This window comes from Amyelois transitella, chromosome 3 (assembly GCF_032362555.1).
Source record: "Amyelois transitella isolate CPQ chromosome 3, ilAmyTran1.1, whole genome shotgun sequence".
Lineage (NCBI taxonomy): Eukaryota > Metazoa > Arthropoda > Insecta > Lepidoptera > Pyralidae > Amyelois > Amyelois transitella.
Window position 1 is genome coordinate 1186619 of NC_083506.1, and position 23244 is coordinate 1209862.

Here is a 23244-nt window from a genome sequence, read left to right on the forward strand (position 1 = left end):
CAAAACCTAACAAATACTTACCAACCGTATTTGAAATAAGTGAAACAATGTTGATTCTAAGGTATAACAATTTATTATTATAATACCAACATCTACATAAAATCAGTCAAAAAATACTAATTACTCGTATAAACTTAATAATTACAGTATACTACATTAATCTGCATACAGAATTTAAACTTTACTCGTATATAGTTAAAACTAAGGACTAGAATATCTTTAAAAGACTAAGGATGTTATTTTGTTAAAAATAAATAAATAAATACAAATTTGTTTATTTTGTTGTTGCAGTTAAATTGTATTTATTTTATAAACATATTTTATTTTACGACCTACGTTTAAGAATGTTAGCTCTATCTACCCCGCAAGGGACTATATACTGACTATATGAAAGTATGTAAAATTTATTTTATATAACATACACACATACATAAAATCACGCCTCTTTCCCGTAGTGGTAGGCAGAGACTACCATAACATATAAAATTTTATATAACATAATTGGACGGATTGGATTTAAAATATATTAATGAATGCTTGATTGTTTTTTATTTACTTTAACTTGCTTTAACTTCAGCTATTTGACTTTAAGATAGAATTGAGATTCAAATAGTGACAGGTTGCTAGCCCATCGCCTTAAAGAAGAATCCCAAGTTTAAAACCCTATCCCTTAGTCGCTTATTACGACATCCATGGGAAAGAGATGCGAGTGATCCTATTCTTTCTTCTATTGTTGCCGAGAATAGCACGCCATACTACAATGAACAAATTTATAACTAAACACATATATGATATCTACTACAATTCTACACGGAAGCCCACAGGTTCACCTCTGGCGATCTGGTCTTCTGCAGCAGCTGCCGACAGCGAGCCAGCTCCTCCTCGATGGATTGCAGCGCTCGCTCCATCTTCTGTGACGCCGCTTCGCTGAAACTGTTTTTATTTTACTTAATTATTTTATTGTACAAACAATATTGAGACAATGGGTGGATTTGATGCTAAATGCATTATCAAAAAACAAGTCAATCTTTGGGTTAAGCAGCTAAATTAAGTGATAAATAGATAAACCTACATATATACAGTCTCTCATAATCTTATCTATGTTATGAATTTACTGCTTGATATTTGAGAGAAAAAAAAATATTTGATTTGTTTGTTTGTAATATCTTTATTGCATACACTGATTTTTTATTTACACTGATTGATTAACATTGATAGATGATTTGATTTGATATATCTATAATAATAAAATACACGCTAATTACATATATATATTAATAATATCAACATTTTCAATTGCCACAATCCCGGCATACTTCAATCGCTTCATCCACATTCATAACTTTCTTCAAGACTTGAAAACCACGAGCTTAGACGTGGATATTTTTATTTACATACAAAAAAAAACATTATCTTACTTTTTCACTTCAACAGCTTCGTCCTTCGTTTCACCAGGGGACCGCCTGCGACCTGTTGAATGATAAGATGTGCTCAAACATTGAAACGGGGGTGAAAAGCTTGTCAGGTTGTCTCATAAATGAAATATATTAATTGTACAATAAACCCTTTATTTGACCAGAATGAATTACAGAAAATTCACATGTATGATAATGTTTTTTAACATTGCAGAAAAAGGCGACCTTATCACTTAACTTCTTTAAACTTAACTTAAAATTCCTAAGGTTACCTTTGAATTGTGAATAAAACTAAGCAGAAGGCGCTGAGTAAACTTATAGTCTATATTCTAAAAATTCTCATATATCAGTGTTTCTCATTGGTTAACTGGTAGATCAGCAATTACGGGTATATTTTCTCCTATATTTCATGTATGTTTCTCGTTATTAATTCTATGTTTCTCGCCTAATTTTGATTATGCAAGCTAAGGCTGTCAAATATTTTTTTCGACAAAATCAGTGTTCCTCACCGGAATTTACATATATTTCTCCTTCACTCATAGACGGCAGATCAGTGGAAGGCTCTGTGTACGCGTCCGTATACGTAGACGTTCTCTGTTCGCCCGGAGATATGGCGCTGCGAGGACTGTTCACTGCAAAAACATATTGATCGATTTGAATACGAATAATAGACGCCATACAAAATACTGGAGGCGAAACGTAGGTGGATTCATGACCGCCTAGTTATGATTTGTTTGCGAGTATCTTGCATCGGTAGTAAAGAAACATTAATGATATTGCAATAATGACTAGACTGTCAATCCATCGTTGGATTTTACAGTTGACCGATTATGCATCACGGAGTATTGTTGTAAACACTTTATGGTTTCAATGTATTATATATCTACATAACTATCTAATTTTAAAGCAAGACAAGTTAAACAAAAATACATTGAATTTCGTCAGTTGATAATAATAATAACACAATTGATTCATATCTTTGAAAAGGTCCTAAAAGAACAAATAGGTCCAATGAAGCTGTAAGTTAACATGACATTAAGAGCACAAGGTATTGTATAGATAACTAAAATAAAAAAAAAAAAAAACAGTTTCTATACCGTCGTGTTCAGGCGGCAGGTCGGAGAGATGTGATATTTCATGGTCCGTCGCGTCGGGAGAAGACGCCACACCGTTGTGATCCCACTGCTGCCCCCTGTTAGCTGTTTCAACACCATAAAGTTAGTAATGGTTCCATTAGTTAGTATTTACGATAAAACTTGTGATTTCTAACTGAAATCCATCATCATCACATCACCACATCGGATTTACTCGCTAATAAATACACAATAAGTTAAAAATATTATACAACTATATTAGGCAGATAATGCCTTGTGGCATTAAATCCACCTGTTGTACATTTTACGTGCGTAATGTTTAAATAAAAAAAAAATTATGATAATGAATCTTTAGCTTTTTTACGCTAATGAGATGATTGTTCAAAGTATAATCGATTAACACACATTAATACAATTTGTATTGTTATATAGCTACGCAACAATCTGCTATTATAGTTAAATACAACCAATTTACATGAGCCTACAAACAACGATAGATCTCAACTTATTACAAATTAACACTTTAAACTTGAAATGCAATATTCATGTCATCCAAGTACCACCGAAGTGATCGTTTCCAGCAGTACAGGTGTGGCACTTCCTGAAGGCGTCGTCCACGTTGGTGGTGCGGAAGCGCAGCGTGCCGCTGCACGAGCGGAACACGGACACGGCGCGGCGAGCGGCGCGCGGGCACGAACATATGCGAACGTTTTGTTCGCACAACTCTGTTAATGTTCGCAATCTATACTAATATTATAAATGTATAAATAAATAAATATATACGGGACTAATTACACAGATTGAGGTAGCCTCGTATTATAAAGCTGAATAGTTTGTTTGTTTGTTTGAACGCGCTAATCTCAGGAATTACTGGTTCGAATTGAAAAATTCTTTTTGTGTTGAACAGACCATTTATCGAGGAAGGTTTTAGGCTATATAACATCTCGCTGCAACTTTTAGAAGCGAAGAAATAATGGAAAATGTGAAAAAATACGGGGAAAATTATTCATCCTTGAGGGCTTCAATGATGCCCAAAATAACTATTCCACGCGGATGAAGTAGCGGGCACAGCTAGTCTACACTAATATTATAAAGAGGAAAACTTTGTTTGTTTGGTTGTAATGAATAGGCTCAAAAACTACTTGACCGATTATAAAACTTCTTTCACCATTCGAAAGCTACATTATCCACGAGTAACATAGACTATATTTTATCTTGGAAAAAAATAGGGTTCCGTAATATATTTGAATTTTTCGGACACAAACTGAACAAAAATCAACCAAAAAGTTACTTATTTTGCGTACGCTGCCTAAACTACAAAAGATAGAACCATAAAATGTTTTAATTAATTGTAGATCTTATAAATATCTACAAAAAAGTCCGCGACACACTATACCTATCTATGTCGAGTGAGGCACAACAACCACATTTTTATTTAAAAATCTTGAATTTTTTTTGGTCTACATTTAAACGCGTTTTTTTTACTCATGCTATTAATCCTTATCAAAATAAATAATTTCATCAATAAGTACACTTTATGTAAATAATATTTGGTCTTTGAATGATTAAAATTGGACGTTTGGTTTTGAAGTTGTGGTGAAATTAAAATATTACGATTTCTGCTGCACGGCCCGTTGCGAAGTGAGCAAGACTTAGCCGCTTTGCGGGCGGTCCTTTAGTTAGTTCTAATAGAGATATATTTAGTATCGGCTGTGCATCCGTGCGAAGCCGGGGCGGGTCGCTAGTATAATATAAAGTGGAAAGATGTAGTCTAGTCTGTAGTCTCAGGTAACGGTGATTGTCTCTCACAAATTGAAAATTCCTAGCATAACGACTATTTTTATATAAATATAAAGTTACTCGTTGCTAGGGATAGAACCTGAGTACTTTGACGGGAAAACCGATCACTTTGGACACCACTGGACCAATAGTTCCGTGACAGCTGCGCAGAAAATAACGTACCCTAGCAACTATCTTATACGGGAAAATTATTTAAGGTAAAAAAAAAATGGAAAAAACTTATCTTCCTGAATGTGGGACCCGAATAGAACCATAGTTTCAACGAAATTTTTAGAGCTGTTTTCAAAAACGCGAATCGAACAACTCTTGTATATAACTCCTTATCATATGATAAGAAAAAGTGGAAACAACAAGCTTTTTACACAGCTTTAGTCACATTAAAAGCACCCAGCCATGTGAGAACACAAACAGATGCGAACAATGTGCGATGGAATTTCTAATTTCTAGTATGCTTATACAACAAAAATATAAACAAAATTTGGTTTTAAGAACAGAAATTAGGATCAGAATTTCTGAAAAAAGAAGTCAATCTCACCTGTAGCAGAATGTATGTCTATATTATCGTCAGCGTTTCTTTGAGTCTGACTCGACACTAATTCTGGCCGCGGTTCATCATTTCTGAGGTGATTTGAAGGTTCGCGAACAAGCGTTTGATCAATAGTAGATTTCCTTCTACGGAATTTCTCAGTATATTTCAACGTATCACTTGACCTTCGTGTTTCTACCGGCCTATAAATATCTTGCCCTGGTCTGAATATATTATTATCTTGAATTTTAACACCGATTTTCGAATCGGTTTGTGTATTTAATTCTACTTTAGGATCTCTGGGTTTATCAATTTCGGGTCTAATTGAATCATATCTAATGTCTTTGTAATCAATGTCATTAGTGTGATCAGATTTTTCTCTATAAGGACTTTTATTGTCGATTCTCGACTTTTGTGGTTCATCTCCGATTTTATCGAGTATTTCATTCCGAGCGTTAGTTTTTTTGTCTTCCAACAACTTTTTGTGCTCTGTGTGTTTTCTCTTGTAAATCTTGTTGGAGTCCTTACCGTCGGGCTGTGAATCTGATATGCGGACGATGTTGTCGTAACCAGCAGTTCTCTGCTTGTATGAGCTAGAAAATTGTATTTTATCTTCTCTTTCTTGCATTCTAAAATAATAATGTACATAATAGTAAGTTGTAGCTTTTCGACAAATACTAATATATTAGATATAACTTAAATTTAATTTATTTAAAAATAAATGCGTTGAAAAAAAAGTACCTGTGACGGCCTATTTTCTGAAGTATTGAATCTTGATTGATTTTATAAAGATTTCGTTTCCCTCATCGTAATAACATAGTTTAGCTACTAATAACTAGGTAAAGAGTCATTAAGTACATGGCCTTGGAAGGATTCGAACCTGTGCGTGAATCTGTCGACGATACTATACTATGTTATGTGCCGTGTGGTTCCCGGCACCAGTACAAAAATGAAAAGGACCACTCCATCTCTTTCCCATGGATGTCGTAAAAGGCGACTAAGGGATAGGCTTACAAACTTGGCATTTTTATAGGCGATGGGCTAGCAACCTGTCACTATTTGAATCTCAATTCTATCATTAAGCCAAACAGCTCAGCGTGGCCTATCAGTCTTTTCAAGACTGTTGGCTCTGTTTACCCCACAATGTATATACATTACATACATATGGTCACGTCTATATAGACGTGACCATATGTATGTATGTATGTATACTATACTATCCTGTAGTAAACATTTTATGCAATAAAGACATTACATAAAAAAAAAACTCACTCGTTCCCGGAATATTGTGCCCACAGCTGATTGGCGCGGTGTATAGCGGGAGGCGTGTCCACACGTGACTCCTTTTTTATTTCGTCATCCTGTGGAGGGAAGGTGCTCGTGTGATCGGAGTGACCTCGATGGTAACGCTCAGTGACTGACTAATTACATCCTACAGCCATACAGCGGAACGTGACCTTTCAGTCTTTTTGAGACTGTAGGCTCTCTCTTTCCCTGAGGTCTGCCCTTAGGTAAGGGATGAAGTCGTGATTTGATTATACATATATAATAAATAGTTATTCTCTAGGCGGGCTCGTATCTGTTTGTACCGGCCAGCATAGGGAATAACTTGTATGAAGTCCTTTAAGTCCTACTTCAAATCTATCTATATATATAAAACTCTTCCGTTACTGAGTGACTGACTGACAGACAACGCACAGTCGAAACTACTGGTCGTAGACAGCTGAAATTTGGAATGTAGGTTCCTTGGGATATGTAGGGGAGCACTAAGAAAGGATTTTTGGAAATTCAACCCCCAAGGGGGGGAAAAGGGGTAAAAACGTTTCTATGAAAAATCTTATTCCTTGGGTTTATAAACTTGTAACTTGGCATGAACACGTACATAGGCAAGTAAATATGTTTGACATTATAAGTTTTTTCAAACTACCCTCCAATCGTGATTTAGGGGGTGCGATTGGGTGACTGATTTATTAACGCACAGCCGAAACCGCTCGGTATAGGAGTCTGAGATTTTGAACAGAGGTTCCTTTAGTAACATAAGTGAGCACTAAGAAGGGATTTTTGAAATGTCAACCCCCAAGGGGGGGAAACGGGATAAACTGAGCCGGGGCTGCGGGAAAGTTCTAACGAGAAACCGTGGCCCCGGAACGCAAAGGGCAACTGAAGGAACGAGGTGGGTTTTAGTCAGTAAAAGTCTGACACTCCCTTCCGTTCCACCCAGAGCGGGAGAGGTCATTTAATGATTTCCCATCCTTAAAAAAAAAAAGACTTTGTATGACAATTTTCAGTCGTCTCTTTAACATACATAATAACATACATAATAACATACATAATTATGTACATACATGCATAACATTAATAACATCACGCCTTTAAATCCCTATTTTGTGTTAACACTACCCATACAAACAGCTAAAAGGAAACAAGTGAAGAGACGAAATTTGTCCGCATCCATTTTCACCTAAATTCTTAACGTTAATGAGATTTACTTTTTATTATCAGGTCAACCTAATAGCCTCACATGTACGTATAACTTCGTAAGAATTTTCTTTCAACTCCTAACCGTTGAGGAGTTGTACCTTCCATCATCAGCTCATTCACATGGGATGATGACTATCAGACGCAAATACTTAAACAGATCTATGAAATTGTCAAAAACGTAATTGCCTGTAAATTTGAGGTTTGCCCTTGATTTCCCTCTATTTTTTTATATGTTTGTTTGTTTACACATGTAATCGATAAACTCCGAAACTACTGAATCGATTTCAAACATTCACCATTAGAAAGCTACATCATCCCTGAGTAACACAGGCTATATTTAATTCCAGTTGTAACAAGATTTCAGCCTGTGGAAGAAAAAGCCCTGTCGAGATCATTAAAAAACGCTATATATAACCGAATTACACGTGGGCGAAGCCGCGGGCGGAAAGCTAGTACTAATATAAGCTGAAGAGTTTGTTTGTTTGAACGCGCTAATCTCAGGAACTACTGGTTCGAATTAAAAAAATATTTTTGGGTTAAATAGACCATTTATTGAGGAAGGCTATATGGCTACATGCAACTATTAGGAGCGAAGAAATAATGGAAAATGGGAAAAAAACTAGGAAAATTATTCATCCTTGAGGGCTTCAATGATGCCCAAATAACTATTCCACGCGGACGAAGTCGCGGGCACAGCTCGTTTAGGAATATAGTTCTGATCAACATCAGATTGCTTTAAATATCGTAGGTACTCATTTTGACTACACACTTAGAGGAAAATAAGATAGTTACCTTTGACGTTTCTCTAACGGGCAAATTTGTATCCGGCCACATCTGGTCATGCTCTGCTTTGTCGTTTTCCTTGGGAACCAAGTCGCCGATTCTAGTTTCGTTCGCTTGTGTTGCTTGCTCGTTAAAACCAGCCTGTGAAGTAAAGTGAAACATACATTTGTTTGTTTGTTTGTTTGTAACAGCTTTATTGTACGGTAATTTACACAGTTACGATACAACAATTAGCACATAGTTATAAAAGAAATAAATGAGTTGCAATGGCGGACTTATCCAATGAACGGATCTCTTCCAGTCAGCCGGCAAACAATAAGGGAACTAGGTAGTTAATAAAGTAAAAAAAAAAGCGGCAAGTCGCTGTGTTATTATTCTGAATGCTAAAATCATGAAGCGGGAAAAGCTATAAAAGTAATCAATTATAACATTATTAACCTTATACATCTAGAGACATGATTAAAAAAAACAAATTAAAAATATCAAAATAACGAACTCACAGATGCGATTCTCAAGCCGTCCAGCTGCCCCTGTAATTCTGTTATCCTTTCTGCTAGCTCTGTGTTTATTTTAGCTAGCGCCTGTGGAACGAGGTTCAAATTATAGGATACACAAAATTTTTTGCAATTTAGTTTTAGAATAAAACATAGAGTACAGCAGAACATGCAATTTAGAATAGAATAGATTTATTTCCAAAATTGTATTCAAGGTATCACTTATTGACGTCACATCACTTTAATCTAATTATATCTACTACCGCTTTCAAAGCGCATGTGTAGAAGTAGAAGAGACTTTCAGTCTTTTCAAGACTGTGCTCTATCTACCCCGCAAGGGATATAGACGTGACGATATATGTATGTATGTAATAAAACGTATTAAGTCATTGTGAATGGGCGTCAGGATTTGCCGAATCTGACCAATAAAAAACGTTCGAAGCGTCGAATGTCCATAGTCTATTCAACTTATTTGTGCGTCTGTTTTTATTGTCTAAACCTCAAGTCAAATAGTCTATGCGTCTATGGAAACTGAACGGCTGCAACAACATTAATCACATACTTATAATTTATCTGTAAGGTACTTAATTAATCAACGTTAATTCTCAAAATCATAATGTTAACAAAAACTAATAAATACAGACATTCTTCTCGTCTAAGTCTCACACAACTAGGTTGAAGAGAAACTCCTCTTCTGCCTCCCCGTTTCACCTTGGCTCGAAATATAATAATCTTTATCCCTTTATTGAGATCAAAGTCAGACGGGCAATAATTTAGTACTTCAAAACCAGCGCACGCCGTTTTTATCGCGCTAAAATCCATCGCTGTCCCACTTAACGTCATAATAAAAGAAAACAGCGATAGTTTCTCGCGCGATAGTAATGGCATCGGGCTACTAAAGCGAAAGTTAAAACTAACCTTATCATCCTCGCTTTGGTTCTCATTGTACCCGGAGTCATCTGAATGTTTGGACTTGGCCGGGCTCGGCCCGTTGGGACTTGCGACACATGGACTGTTTGGTGCCAAACAGGTACTTTTTGGTGTCAAACAGGGACTTTGACTTGGCGCATTGGAACCTGGGGTCATGATCACGTAGCTGGGAGAACTGGTCAAGCAATTCTGGCAAGTCTGCTGTGGTTCCGGTCTATTTTCTTGAACCTGTAAGTTTTTATTTATCGTACTAACTAACAGTACAAGCTCTTTAGATATACGTGTGGGAAAAACAGGAAAATCAAAATATACATATAATAAAACAGTAAAAAAAATTGTAGGTACTGTACATTGAGTATATTTATAAAAAAATATAGTAACTGAGCATGAATTTGAAAAAAGAAATGTCTGTCTGTTTGTATGTTTGTTCGTTCACGCTAATATCCGGAATTACTAAACGGATTAGAATGAAACTTTTTTTGTTGTATAGCTCTTACGCCTGGACTACATATAGGGTATAATTTAAACCTTCGTATTTTCAATAACACACAAACGCAGTTGCGGGCAACAGCTAGTTTAAAATAAAATCCCAAAAATATTTCAGTGTTTGGTCTCACAAAGTGAACTAAGTTATCGTGAATACAACGCCTCCGCCCCTATGCTTGATAGGATCTTGGAGTCCGTTTTTCGACATTTCTCTTACTTCTATTATTTTTAACCTTACTATAAATCTATTTGTGTTAATGTATTGTGTTTAACGTTTGCTATCTATTTCATGTGCGTATTAAATAAATAAAAAAAATGTAACGTATAGTACGTTTGTTTGTTTGTTTGTTTGTAATATCTTTATTGCATAGAAATTTACACAGTAACAAGAAAATAGTTATAAAAGAAACAAATCACTTGCAATGGCGGACTTATCCCATGAAGAGATCTCTTCCAGTCAACCGGCAAACAATAAAGGAGAAAGATACATACATACATACATATGGTTACGTCTATATTCCTTGCGGGACAGAGCCAACAGTCTTGAAAAGACTGAATGGCCACGTTCAGCTATTTGGCTTAATGATAGAATTGAGATTCAAATAGTGACAGGTTGCTAGCCCATCGCCTAAAAAGAATCCCAAGTTTGTAAGCCTATCCCTTAGTAGATTTTTACGACATCCATGAGAAAGAGATGGAGTGGTCCTATTATTTTTTGTATTGGTGCCGGGAACCACACGGAAAAAGATAATTTAGTAAAAAGCGGTAAGTCACACTTATTAGCAACAATATAATAATAATATGTACGTAGTTACAAACATACCGATTGCTGCTTCTCCGAATCATTCAATCTGTTCAGGTCTTGTGCTTTCACTTCCATCTCAAAGTCAAGAGGGTCCTGCGAGAAGTCATATTAAAATAGCTTTTACACTCTCTCTCTCTCTCTCTCTCTCTCTCTCTCTCTCGACTTCGCCCTAAAAGGTGTATGTGTGGGTTTTTGTAGTTACGTTAGTACACACAATATATTAATTTATTCATCCATTCATTCATATAATTTTATTTCCTTGCGGGGTAGACAGAGCGAGCACTCTTGAAAGAGGTACTCCTTCCCTAGCCATCCTAGCCTAGCAAGTGTGGAGTGGACTAAACGTGAATCTTGCCTCTGTCTACCCTGTGAAGGATAGAGACATGTTATCTATACAATTAATATAGAGAAAACATTAGTATTTTGAAACGAATAAACTCAAAACTACAACTACTGGAATGATTTTCAAAAGTAAAAAGTATTTATTCAATGGACACCATACAAAAATAAAAATATGGTTAAAGACTCAACATAAAGCTGGCTGTAAATAACCAGCGCTGATTTTCTGGGGTACCCGTGTTGTATATATATATATACAACACACACGCATATATATATATATATATATATATATATTTGTACGTTTTGCGATAAGCCCGCCTTTGCTCAACATATTCATGTTTCTACTACATATATATGTATGTATTTTTATGGGCAATAAAGATAATTTATATTTGTATTCTCATACCTTTTCCCATTTGGTCTCAACAGATTTTCCCTGGCTCGTGTTAGACTGTCTCATTTCCAATCTCGAAGTGACGGGTTCCTGTTAAATAATAGCATTCATATATTCATAGGGCGGACCCTGGGCTCCTTACGAGAAGTGGACTACATAAACATACAGATTAACGGATTTTTAATGAAACTTTATACTTTAGCTCATCAAAAAGTCATAAAGAAAAATCGTTAGTAACACGGGCTTTTAACTTTTTCGCATCTAACAACTTAATAACAAGAAAAAAAGGGTCAATTAAAATTAAACTACTGGTTGTATGATTGTTTGGAATGGAATTTACAAGAGAGCGAAACCCACATTAGTTACTACAAAAGGACTCACAAATGGAAAATAGGCGTGATATTACGTATGTATTGCCGTGTGGTTTGCGCCACTTAAAAAAAGAACCACTCCATATCTTTCCCATTGATGTCGTAAAAGGCGACTAAGGAATATGCTTAGAAACTTGTGATTCCTCTTGTACGCGATCGGCTAGCCACCTGTCACTAATTTGAATCTCAATTCCATCGTAAAGTACGTAACTCCGCACAACAGAACATAGCCTTTCTAACCTGCAAGTGATATAGACATGACTATAATGTATGCACTCACAACAAGAGACACTCTCTGCCATTTCTGCACATTCCTCGCCATCAAATCACCACTTTTAGGGTGCGTGTTTCTCACTAATACATCCTCATTTCCTAACCCAATTTCCTTCTCAATTACACCCAAATTCTTGGGCTGTATAGTACTTTTAAATTCAAATTGTAGGTTCCTCATAGTCAAATCACCGCTTCTTGACTGATTATCTCTGGCCGTTTCTATGTTTTTAGACTGTATATGTCCATAGGGCTGTATATTTGAACTCTCTGGCGGTAAGTCTCCATTTTTTAATTGTATCTCACTTTGTATCAAGTTATCGCTATTACGTATCGTATCTTCGCTTTGACGGTGAACACTTTTCAGGCTCTGTGACCAAGGAATTATTTTTAGAAACCTTCCTCAGAAAACGCTCTTTCCAACATTGCAAACAGGGACATAATCCATCCGTGCCGTGTGGTTCCCGGCACCAATAGAAAAAAGAATAGTACCACTCCATCTCTTTCCTATGGATGTCGTAAAACGCGGCTAAGGGATAGGCTTATAAACTAGGGATTCTTCTTTTAGACGTCCTGTCACTATAACAATCACAATTCTATCTTTATCTCAAGCCTAACAGCTGAACATGGCCTTTCAGTATTTCAAGACTGCTGGTTCTATCTACCCCACAAGAGATATAGACGTGATTATATGTATGTATGTATTCATGAACGTTGATGAAATGGAGTGGTCCTATCCTTTTTGTATTGTTTTGTAATAACATTCATGACTGACCGTAATTAATGAACCTTTAAAACTTGCATTGGAGCAGCTTATGTACAAGTAGTCCACACTAATAATACAGAGAAAAGATTTGTATTTTTGTATGTTTGTAACGAATAAACTCAAAAACTTATCTGACTGATTAGTTTGGCACAGATATAGAACAGACCAGGCCGATGAGAGTAAGATAATAGGTGGGTAAAATTTGCAATTCCCGCGAGAAGAAAGCCCCGTGCAAAAGCTAGTCTAATATATACACTAATAATAAAGAGAAAAGATTTGTATTTTTGTATGTTTGTAACGAATAAACTCAAAAACTAATCCGACTGATTTTCACGAAATTTGGCACAGATATAGAACAGATCTATGGGAGTAACATTATAGGTGGGTTACAAATTTTTTTTGCAATTCCCGCGTGAAGAAAGCCCCGTGCAAAAGCTAGTCTAATATATACACTAATAATAAAGAGAAAAGATTTGTATTTCTGTATGTTTATAACGAATAAACTCAAAAACTAATCCGACTGATTTTCACGAAATTTGGCACAGATATAGAACAGACCTATGGGAGTAACACAATAGGGGGGGCTAACTAAATTTTTCTGCAATTCCCACGAGAAGAAAGCCCCGTGCAAAAGCTAGTCTTATATAAATTGACTCACAACCACAGGTTCGGAGTTCCGTTCCTCGAACGTTTTCATCGCCTGGTTGGACATTTCGGCCGCCTTCAATCTCGTCTCCAACTCGGCCACTCTGTTCTTCTCCATTAACAATTGCGATGATATTTCGTCTGAGGACATACAAAAATATTAAGCTGTTAATATATATATATATATATATTTTTGTAAAAATTTAAATGTCACAAAAGATGTCTTGGTGCTACTGAAAATATGTGACGGCACTTTAGAAAAGAACCACTTCTTATCTTACCTATGTACATATGTTGTAGAAGGCGACTAAGGGATAGGAATATAAACTTGAGATTCTTCTTTTAGGCGATGGGCTAGCAATTAGTCATTATTTGAATCTCAATTCCATCATAAAGCCGTACAGCTTAGCATGGTCTTTCAGTTTTTTCAACACTGTGGCTCTGCCTACCCCGCAATAGATATATGTAGACGTGAGTAAATGTATATAATTATATAATTTGTCGCCTTTTATTCTTTGGCTCTGTTCAGCCCGCAAGGGAGATTCAAATAATGAGAGTATATATATATATTATTATTATTATTTTATTTATTATTTTTCCTCCACAAAAGTACATACAATTTACATTAAAACTGAAATAGTATTACATAGCTATATTGTGGAGAACTGGTGCCCATGCTAGGTTCCGAAGATCCTGTGTTACGGTAGTATATGTATATATATATATATATACTAAATATATATATATACTCACTATAATATCACTATTTGAATCTCAATTCTATCATTAACCCAAATAGCTGAACGTGGCCATTCAGTCTTTTTAAGACTGTTGGCTCTGTCTACCCAGCAAGGGATATAGACGTGACCATATGTATGTTTTAAACTAACTGGATTGAGCATCAGCAGCCCTCAATTTTGCCGCCAGCTGGTGTTCCCTCAGCGTCTTCACATCCAAATTCCGCTGCATCACCGCCCGTTCTTCGGTCACCCTCGCATTCTCCTCGTGAAGGGCGGACATCTCGCTCTCCAAACGGGTGATGCGACCAGAACACTCCGAGTGGTGTTTGGAAGACTCCTGGAATGAAATTGATAGAAAGTCTGATTAGTACAGAATATTATTAGCATTAAGCCCACCTATTGTATCTTTCCACTTGCCAAGATCTTCTTCAACCAACTTCTTTCGCTTCATCCACATTCATAACTCTCTTCATGCAAGCTCGGCGGTTTCGGGTACTCTTGACCTGACCCTTTACCAGGACGTCCTTTATTTGATCAAGATACGTTAGTCTAGGTCTTCCCACTCCGACCTTTCCCTCCACACTCATTTAAACAATTACCTCTTGCAAATCTGCAATTTTCTGTTTCAACTCCTCCATGAGAGTTCTACATCTATTTTCATTGCAGACTGCATCTGTTTGTTCACTGTAAACAATTAAGTCTATACTGTTAATAAATCTATACTAATATTATAAAGCTGAAGAGTTTGTTTGTTTGAATTGTTTTTGTGTTGAATAGACCATTTATCGAGGAAGGCTATATATAGGCTATTTATCATCACGCTGCAACTATTAAGAGCGAAGAAATAATGGAAAATGTGAAAAAAACGGAGAAATTTATTCATCCTTGATCATTGAAGCCCAATGATGCCCAAAATAACTATTCCACGCGGACGAAGTCGCGGGCACAGCTAGTACAATATAGGTGACGGTGAAGAGTCATGAGTGCCGTGTGGTTGCCGGCACTAATAGAACAAAATAATAGGACCACTTCATCTCTTTCAAGTGTCAGTCGTAAAAGGCGACCAAGGGATAGGCTTATAAACTTGGGATTCCTCTTTTAGGCGACGGGCTAGCAACCTGTCACTTTGTATGAATCTCAATTCTATCAGTACGCCAAACAGCTGAACGTGGCCTATCAGACTGTTGGCTCTGTCTACCCCGCAAGGGATATAGACGTGATTATATGTATGCATGAAGAGTTATAATTCGATTTCACCTAATTTGCATCCCTTTTAAAAAAAAAATAATAACATACCTCTGTCTTTTCTCAGTTTCCGTTTCAACAGATCTCGTCAACACAGGATCTCTGCCAAAGTTAAAGATTTCAGCAAATTAAACTTTATTAGAAACAATATATTCTCAGATGTTCAATTAGATGTGTATTTATTTTGCAGACCCAATGATTATTGACTGGTAGATAATGCTTCTGGCATTAAGTCCGCCAATTTTGCTATACATTTGTATTTTGTACAATAAAGTTTAAATAAATATTTCTTGTAACCTATAAACATTTTATTGAATAGGAAATGTTAGGTTTGCGATATTCGTGCTTCTGATAGTGACTTATTCATCTGATAGTAACACATACCCATATGTACATACACAAAATCACCCCTTTGTCCCGGAGGAGTAGGCAGAGACTACATCTTTCCACTTGCCACAATCTCTGCATACTTCTTTAGCTTCATTCACATTCATGATAATGCTAATAGTAAAATAAATGAACAGTGAATGAATAACAATAACTATTTGAATCTCAATTCTATCATTAAGCCAAACAGCTAAACGTGGCCTATCAGTCTTTTTAAAACTGTTGGCTCTGTCTACCCCGCGGCGGATGTGGACGTGATTATATTAGTGAGAGTTAAAATAAGCGAACACTGTTGGCTCTGTATACCCCGCAAGGGATATAGGCGTGATTATATGTATGTATGAATGAATAACTCAATATATGTTTTACACGTGGCATCAACTTACCTTTCAGGGTTTGATGTTTGACATGCTGCAGCAGACTTTGATTCATTTTCACTTCTTTTACTGTGCAAAACGGTCACTGATGAGTTTCTAAAAACAATGTTAATCAAATGTAAAAGTACTTAGGTATTAAAAAAGAGAAATGAACGAAGGATATTTAAAAAATTTACATCACACAAAATAAGTTCCATAAATTATCACGTATTTTCCTTTAACGGGGTCGACAGAGACAACTGTGTCAAGAAGACTGAAAGGCCATGTTCAGCTAGATGAATGATGGAAAATAGTGTTATGACGCTAGCTATCACCTAAAAGTAAAATCCCAAGTAGAGCATTTTCAATTCAATTCAAGATCTTTATAGCATATCATATAGTACATCAGTTGAATTACCGTTTATGGATAGTTGTATATGGGACAAATTACACAGATTGAGATAGCCTCGAAGTTCGACATACAAACTCAACGATATTTTATTTTTATAATAAATTCTTATATAGTTAAACATCAAAGACCCAAACCAATCAAAGAAAATTCGTTTCACATCATGCCCTGGGATTCAAACCGAGACCTCTGGTGTCACACACAAGCACACTACCGCTGCGCCACAGTGGCCGTCAGAGTTGCTATTGCTATTGCGAGTTGCTATACCTTTTTTATATTATACTTTTTCATATCATTTCTTTTGTTAATACTTTTTCATATCACGGGAAGAAGCAGCTGTTACAACTATTTATTCTTAACTATCTAATCAGCATGGTGAAAGTTACTCACTTCAAAGAGGCCGGTGGAGCCAAGCAGCACTTCATGAGTCTTGCGTTACCAGTGGACGGGCTACGTTTCAGGAACTGTTTGGCCGAGCAGAGTCTCATGTTCAGAATACGGATCCTATCGGACATGCGGTCGTTGGCTTTCCTCAGTTCAGCTATTCTGTAATAGTAATAATGGAACTTGTGAGAGAAGTGAAGAAAATATTTTTTTTTGGGTCAACTTAGTAGCGCGCAGATTTGGTCGCGTCATATGCGTCGGCGATGCCACATTCTTGATGCATGCAAGCAAATTTACAAAATAACATACATCATAGTAGAAGGAAAACGTTCATGCATGAGATCTCTCGCAGCGCCATGAACAGAGAGACATGGAAAAGTATCATAAGAGCTGCAAATAATGTTATTTTGTACGTAATAAAGTAATAAAGTTAAATCAACTAACTTTATTTATTATATACCTGTCAGGTATGCAAAAGTATTTCAGAGGCCATTATGTGAAGCTCGGGCCACACATGTTTATCATTAATATAATCCTCCGTGCTGTAATAAGCTTTCCTACAAAGCTCATCTTTAATGTACTTATAGAATTTTCTATCATTCATTTCCAGAACACTTTTTGTATGTTTCTATTATACCTATTTATTTATTTCAACTTGATTGCACAATAAAAACATAAATGTACAAAAGGCGGACTTAATGCCATTTGGCATTCTCTACCAGTCCACCAGTTGACCAAACAAATGTGTACCTATGTAATTTTGTTATGTGCAATAGAGATAATTTTGTATTGTATTGTATTTATTTGATAATATACTAACATATCCTTCTGCTCATTGACCATGGCTTTAGTCTGCGGGCAACAGGTGCTATCTTTAATTGTACATTTCGTAGACGTCATCAACCTGTGGACCTTCGTATTCAGCATCTTAATGTTCTCCTGCTGCTGGTTCACAGTCTTCTTCAACTCCAGATTTGCATCCATCAAGGAGAAGTAGAGATCTTCGAGTTCTTTCTTCGTCAGTTTCGAAGGGCACACTCTATGTGGATCTGTGTTTGAAATAAGTTCTTGTTCAATCAAGAAAATGGCCTGTTTTATTAAATAATGACTTGTGTGATGAGACATGAATAAAAATGGTAATGGTAATGTTGAGGCTAATCACAGAAGTTTCATCTTTAATTGACCAGGGATTAAACCCAGGACTTTCAAAGGCAGAAACACAAGCCACAATGCATAATAGGCTATCTGTTTTACTTTATATGTTTTATATTCATGATATAATGATTAATAAACCCCTTATATTTGAATATTTCAAGTATGCTGTACTTGATATGGAACAAAACTAATGGTAAATTTAACATGGATAACTTCGAAACTGTAAAGTTGCATGTAAAAACCTGACTTATCCAATCCAGGACAATGGGCTCACGTGCACCCTGAGCTAATGTCTAGAGATGAAGCCGCAATCGGGATTAACCCCAGGAGAAGGAAGAGATTCTTCTTGTTTCGTAGGTATCAAACTTCAGAAAACTTTACCTGTGCTCAACAACCAAGTGGGGGCCACTCACCTCGCTCACTCTTAGCAGACTGACACCTCGTGTGATCACGGTTGATTTTTTCTTTGCTTTTTGCAGAAATCATTGTACACTAAGACATTTACATTAGACAAATAACAGAAATTAACTTTCAACGTAATCACCCCTGTAATTTTAAGTAAACATTTCATTTATGATTCTCTAACTCCTACAACCTTTCGTAGCTTATTTGGACGCGACATAGCTTATTTTTCATTAAAATCATCAACACATTGCGACAAGTATCACTAAATCGAGAATTTGTATTCAGAGAAAACGAAAATGCCGCCATAGCAACGAAAATTTTGTATGTCAAACATAAACAACAAATCATAAAAATGACAATTGACTTTGACAGTTACATAATGTTGCCAGTTTAGTTTTATACAAAGTTTATTCTCAGACATATTTTGTTTTATTTTGTACTTATTTCGAGAAATTTTTGTGGGCTCTGACCATCCCGTAAGACCTGACCCCGTCTATGGTAAATAGTAGGTTGAATAAATCAGAAACAGCGTCTCGCTCGGTGTTTAAACCACTAAAACCCTACCGACCTCGAGTCATGACCACATTACCACATGAGCGAGATAGGATTAAATGTGTAAAGCACCTGTAAAATATCTTAAGATTTGTTACTTCCAGGATACGCAGCAGCAATTTTAATCGCCAAAGAAAAGGGGGACAAACAAATATTCTCAATCTTGACCTGGACGAGGTCATAAATGAGGAAAATATTTCAGGGAATACCTGTAAAATGAGTAGAATCAGCTCTGCTTTTTATGTATGTTACGGCATATCTCCGGGTTTTATTATTACATACATACATACATATGATCACGTCTATATCCCTTGCGGGGTAGACAGAGCCAACAGTCTTGAAAAGACTGAATGGCCACGTTCAGCTATTTGGCTTAATGATAGAACCGAGATTCAAATAGTGACAGGTTGCTAGCCCATCGCCTAAAAGAGGAATCCTAAGTTTATAAGCCTATCCCTTAGTCGCCTTTTACGACATCCATGGGAAAGAGATGGAGTGGTCCTATTCTTTTTTGTAATAGTGCCGGGAACCACACGGCACGTTTTATTATTAGATTTGAAAATACATTTGTTAAGGCCTGGTCATAAATGTAGCGATGTGAAGATATAACAAGGAACAGATTACTTACGCTTTGCAATTAATTTGAAAATAATCCTACGTAATATTATAAATGCCAAAGTTTGTGAGTATGTCAGGATGTCAGTATGAATGTTTATTATTCTTTCACGCAAAAACTACTGCACCGATTACGATGAAATTCGGTATGTAGGTAGCTGAAGACCTATAATTTAGGCTGCTTTTTATCCCAGAGTTCCCGCGTGATTGATAGGGTTTCCATGCGGACGAAGTCGCGGACGGCCTCTAGTGGCGTATAATGGCAAAGGCCTCACAAGCATAAGGGATGACCATTATACTCATTATGTTAAGGTCAACCCTATATGTATAGGCTAAACAAAAGACGTGAAATCTTGTGTGGGTAGACAGAATTTCGTAGATATTTTTAGGGCACCCGAAATAAAATTGCAAGGTCCATCAACATTTAACTATATTATAACACTAAACATTATACCTACTTAAACACCAATATGTATCTACCGCAAAACGCTCCAAAAATAAAACAACGAAATTACCAAAAAATTAGGGGTTTTTCAATTGGTACATATTATCGTTCGATATACATAAAAGTAAAATAATAAATTAGGTAGGTAGGTACTAATTATTTTCTACTTTTACATAGATAACTAAAGGTACCAACTATTTATTTCATTTAAACGATCGCTAACTAAAGCTTTTTTAGTCAGTTAATTTAATAATGCATCTCAATTCTGATAATTATTTTGATTTAAAAGTAACATAATTGATTCCTTTACTTTCAGTGGCACATTGACATTTATTAATTATTCCTATTTTTGATAAATGAATTGAAGGTAAGTTATGATGTAAGGTACCCCGTAATCATTTACATAATCCAAAACAAAGTGTCGCCGTAGTACTATGATAAAAAAACCTGAATAGGTATATTTATGGCAATAAAATTTCTATAAGGACAACAACTTAGTTTATCATCCTGTTGTAATTTTTTATACGTTGATTTGTCTACATACCTACCAAAGAACAGTTGTTTAAAACACATCAACTTTATAAGTAACTACGGGTACTGTAGTAATACGCAACGTTAAAGCTTTTTAAAAGATGTAACCCGAATGGCACCTCCTTTCTTTCATTCTTATCGTTTATCAAACGATCAAGTTTATTTTTGTTGTAAGTTTAGCTTCTCTACCATAAAACCAGTAGCGGCGAATGAAATAAATAGATAAACCTTATAAATTAACAAAAAAATTCTTCAAGTATTTACATTACTTACATTTAAGGTATATTAAATAAAATAGTAGTACCTATGCTTACAGATTTAACTTTAAAAAATTAGGCATAAAATAAATTTCATTAGGTACCTGCTTACAAGTTTTAATACTGACTCATTAACATACATTTTATCATTGCTATAATATCTAAGTAATTTGTATTCATTCAACTAAAAAAAATCACAAGCCTTACGTAAATGACACTTAGGGTAATCATAGGCAAATTTCAACAATTTTATTATCACCTACGCATACATTATTAGGAAGATAGGACCGCTTTTACAAATTTTGTAAATCTTAAGATATTTATTCCTGTCTCTTATCAAGTTTCAAAGAAATCTTTTGACATTGTTTCGAAAATGTATACGGTTTTAACAAGCAGTAAAACGTAACGTTTATAAAAATAAGTCAAATTATGCTGATTATAATAGTATATTACTTATTTGATTTGAATTATATCTTGTTGTTTTTATTTAGTACTTATGGCCAATTTTGTTAATGCCAAAATCAAGTTAGTAGGTATGTAACAATTATACATACACATACTATAAACCTACTATAATTTAAATGGATTCAGGCAACACTAGATTTTTTTTGTAATTTGTAACCCTAATTATTGTAACCCATCAACTAGATATACCGCCACAAAAATATCGTTTCATATGAATAAATTTATAGTTCTTATCTTCCCGAAAATTCTTTAATAATTATTTTGGCAAAATACTACTCTGTTTATAATTACTAACATATTCACACAATTATTGTCTCGTTTTCCATTAGCTCAATCATATACCTACCTAACATTTTCTCTAAAAATCTACGTTTTAAACTACCTAATCACATACATTTAGAGTGTTTATCTTTTGACCTTGGTCAAACCAAAGTACCATTGTTAGATAGAAGTATATTCACATATTTCAACAAGTATCCATAAAAAAAATTGTAAATATGTACGTACAAAAAAAAATCACAAAGTTGTGCGGAAAATTCCAAAATATGTTTAAAAGTAGGTAGGTACCTACCTATTTTTAATGTACCGTTTAGGTAATGTTATTTGACGCGTACTAGGTAGGTATTTTGTACAAAAAAATCGATTATAGACACCTTTGCTAAAAACAATGCTATAAAATGCTTACGTCAAAAGGCAAAAAACATATTTAATTGGATCCAAACCAAGTGCCTTATTTGAACGAATTATTATATAATATGTATAAGGGTATTTGTTTACCATTAAAATATTTTAACGTAAATATAGTTGAAAAACTGGGTTTTATCTCTTTTTGTTCCATAGACTAGATAAATAACAGCCACTTATTTTATACAATGGGCTTACATAATGTCGTATTTACATTAAAATTCTGTATTGCAGATATTAATCTGTAGATGTAGGTAAGCCTACAAAATTCAGGTGATTATTTTAATCCAGTTTATTAGCCACACAAAACCACAACCCATATATATATATCCTTGACATTCCTTGATCAACAAAATATGGTGCCTTCATTCACCAACAAAGTCTCTGTAGGTACAACTGCTAGTAAATTTAAAGTGAAATGACTGTGGGTGGCTGGACTCATCTGTATATTATGTATTCTTTTATTGGTATTAAATATACCTATTTATTTATTTTAAAACCCTCCGCCCTCAGGCCCAAAGCATTGTGGCGGAGTTCACAACTGAGAACTTGACGAAGAGAGAGATTTTAATTATTACAAGCCTCAATATTTAAAAAAATAAAAAAAAAAACATTATTATTAATCTGTTCAAAACTATAGACAACCTCTTTACTTTTCGCGTTTATCCTTTGCTCTGTGCCGCTTGCCTGCGGAGGTCAGACTTGATGAGGGCGGTGATGACGGTGCCCAGGGCCAGGATCGCGCAGAGGACCAGGTTGGACCAGCGGTCGCCGATGGTGGCCAACATTTGCTCGTAAGAGAGTGTAAGCGTCATACCGAATATCTGGAATGAGAGATGACGAGTTAGTTAAGTATTTTATAAATCACTAGCTGTGCCCGCCCACGACTTCGTTCACGTGAAATAGTTATTCTGGGCATCATTGAAGCCCTCAAGGTTGAATAATTTACCCCGTTTATTTTTCACGTTTTACATTATTTCTTCGCTTCTAATATTTGCAGAGTGATGTTATA

General features: G+C 35.5%; 2 protein-coding genes across 3 annotated transcripts in view; both read right to left on the bottom strand.

Annotated features, from left to right (window-relative positions):
* Positions 1 to 806: 806 nt before the first annotated feature.
* LOC106133351 (uncharacterized) lies at positions 807 to 18987 on the bottom strand. Its single transcript, XM_060948520.1, has 20 exons — positions 18692 to 18987; positions 17944 to 18172; positions 17130 to 17285; positions 16361 to 16447; positions 15639 to 15689; positions 14942 to 15026; positions 14493 to 14679; positions 13616 to 13743; positions 12202 to 12561; positions 11563 to 11640; positions 10833 to 10907; positions 9512 to 9751; positions 8600 to 8680; positions 8109 to 8240; positions 6108 to 6196; positions 4845 to 5464; positions 2513 to 2614; positions 1925 to 2047; positions 1419 to 1470; positions 807 to 933 (listed from the first exon to the last, which is right to left on the bottom strand). Exons 1-20 carry the CDS (start codon positions 18762 to 18764, stop codon positions 807 to 809), a joined length of 3075 nt encoding a protein of 1024 aa, XP_060804503.1. The 5' UTR covers positions 18765 to 18987.
* Positions 18988 to 20263: 1276 nt separating this feature from the next.
* Positions 20264 to 23244, bottom strand: part of LOC106133369 (uncharacterized MFS-type transporter C09D4.1) — a 62633-nt gene continuing 59652 nt past the window's right edge. For both annotated transcript variants that reach the window (XM_060949664.1, XM_013333073.2), the window contains one exon: positions 20264 to 23056. In XM_060949664.1, the coding sequence (XP_060805647.1) occupies positions 22895 to 23056 (162 nt within the window). In that variant the 3' untranslated portion in view covers positions 20264 to 22894. The remainder of the gene's footprint in view (positions 23057 to 23244) is intronic.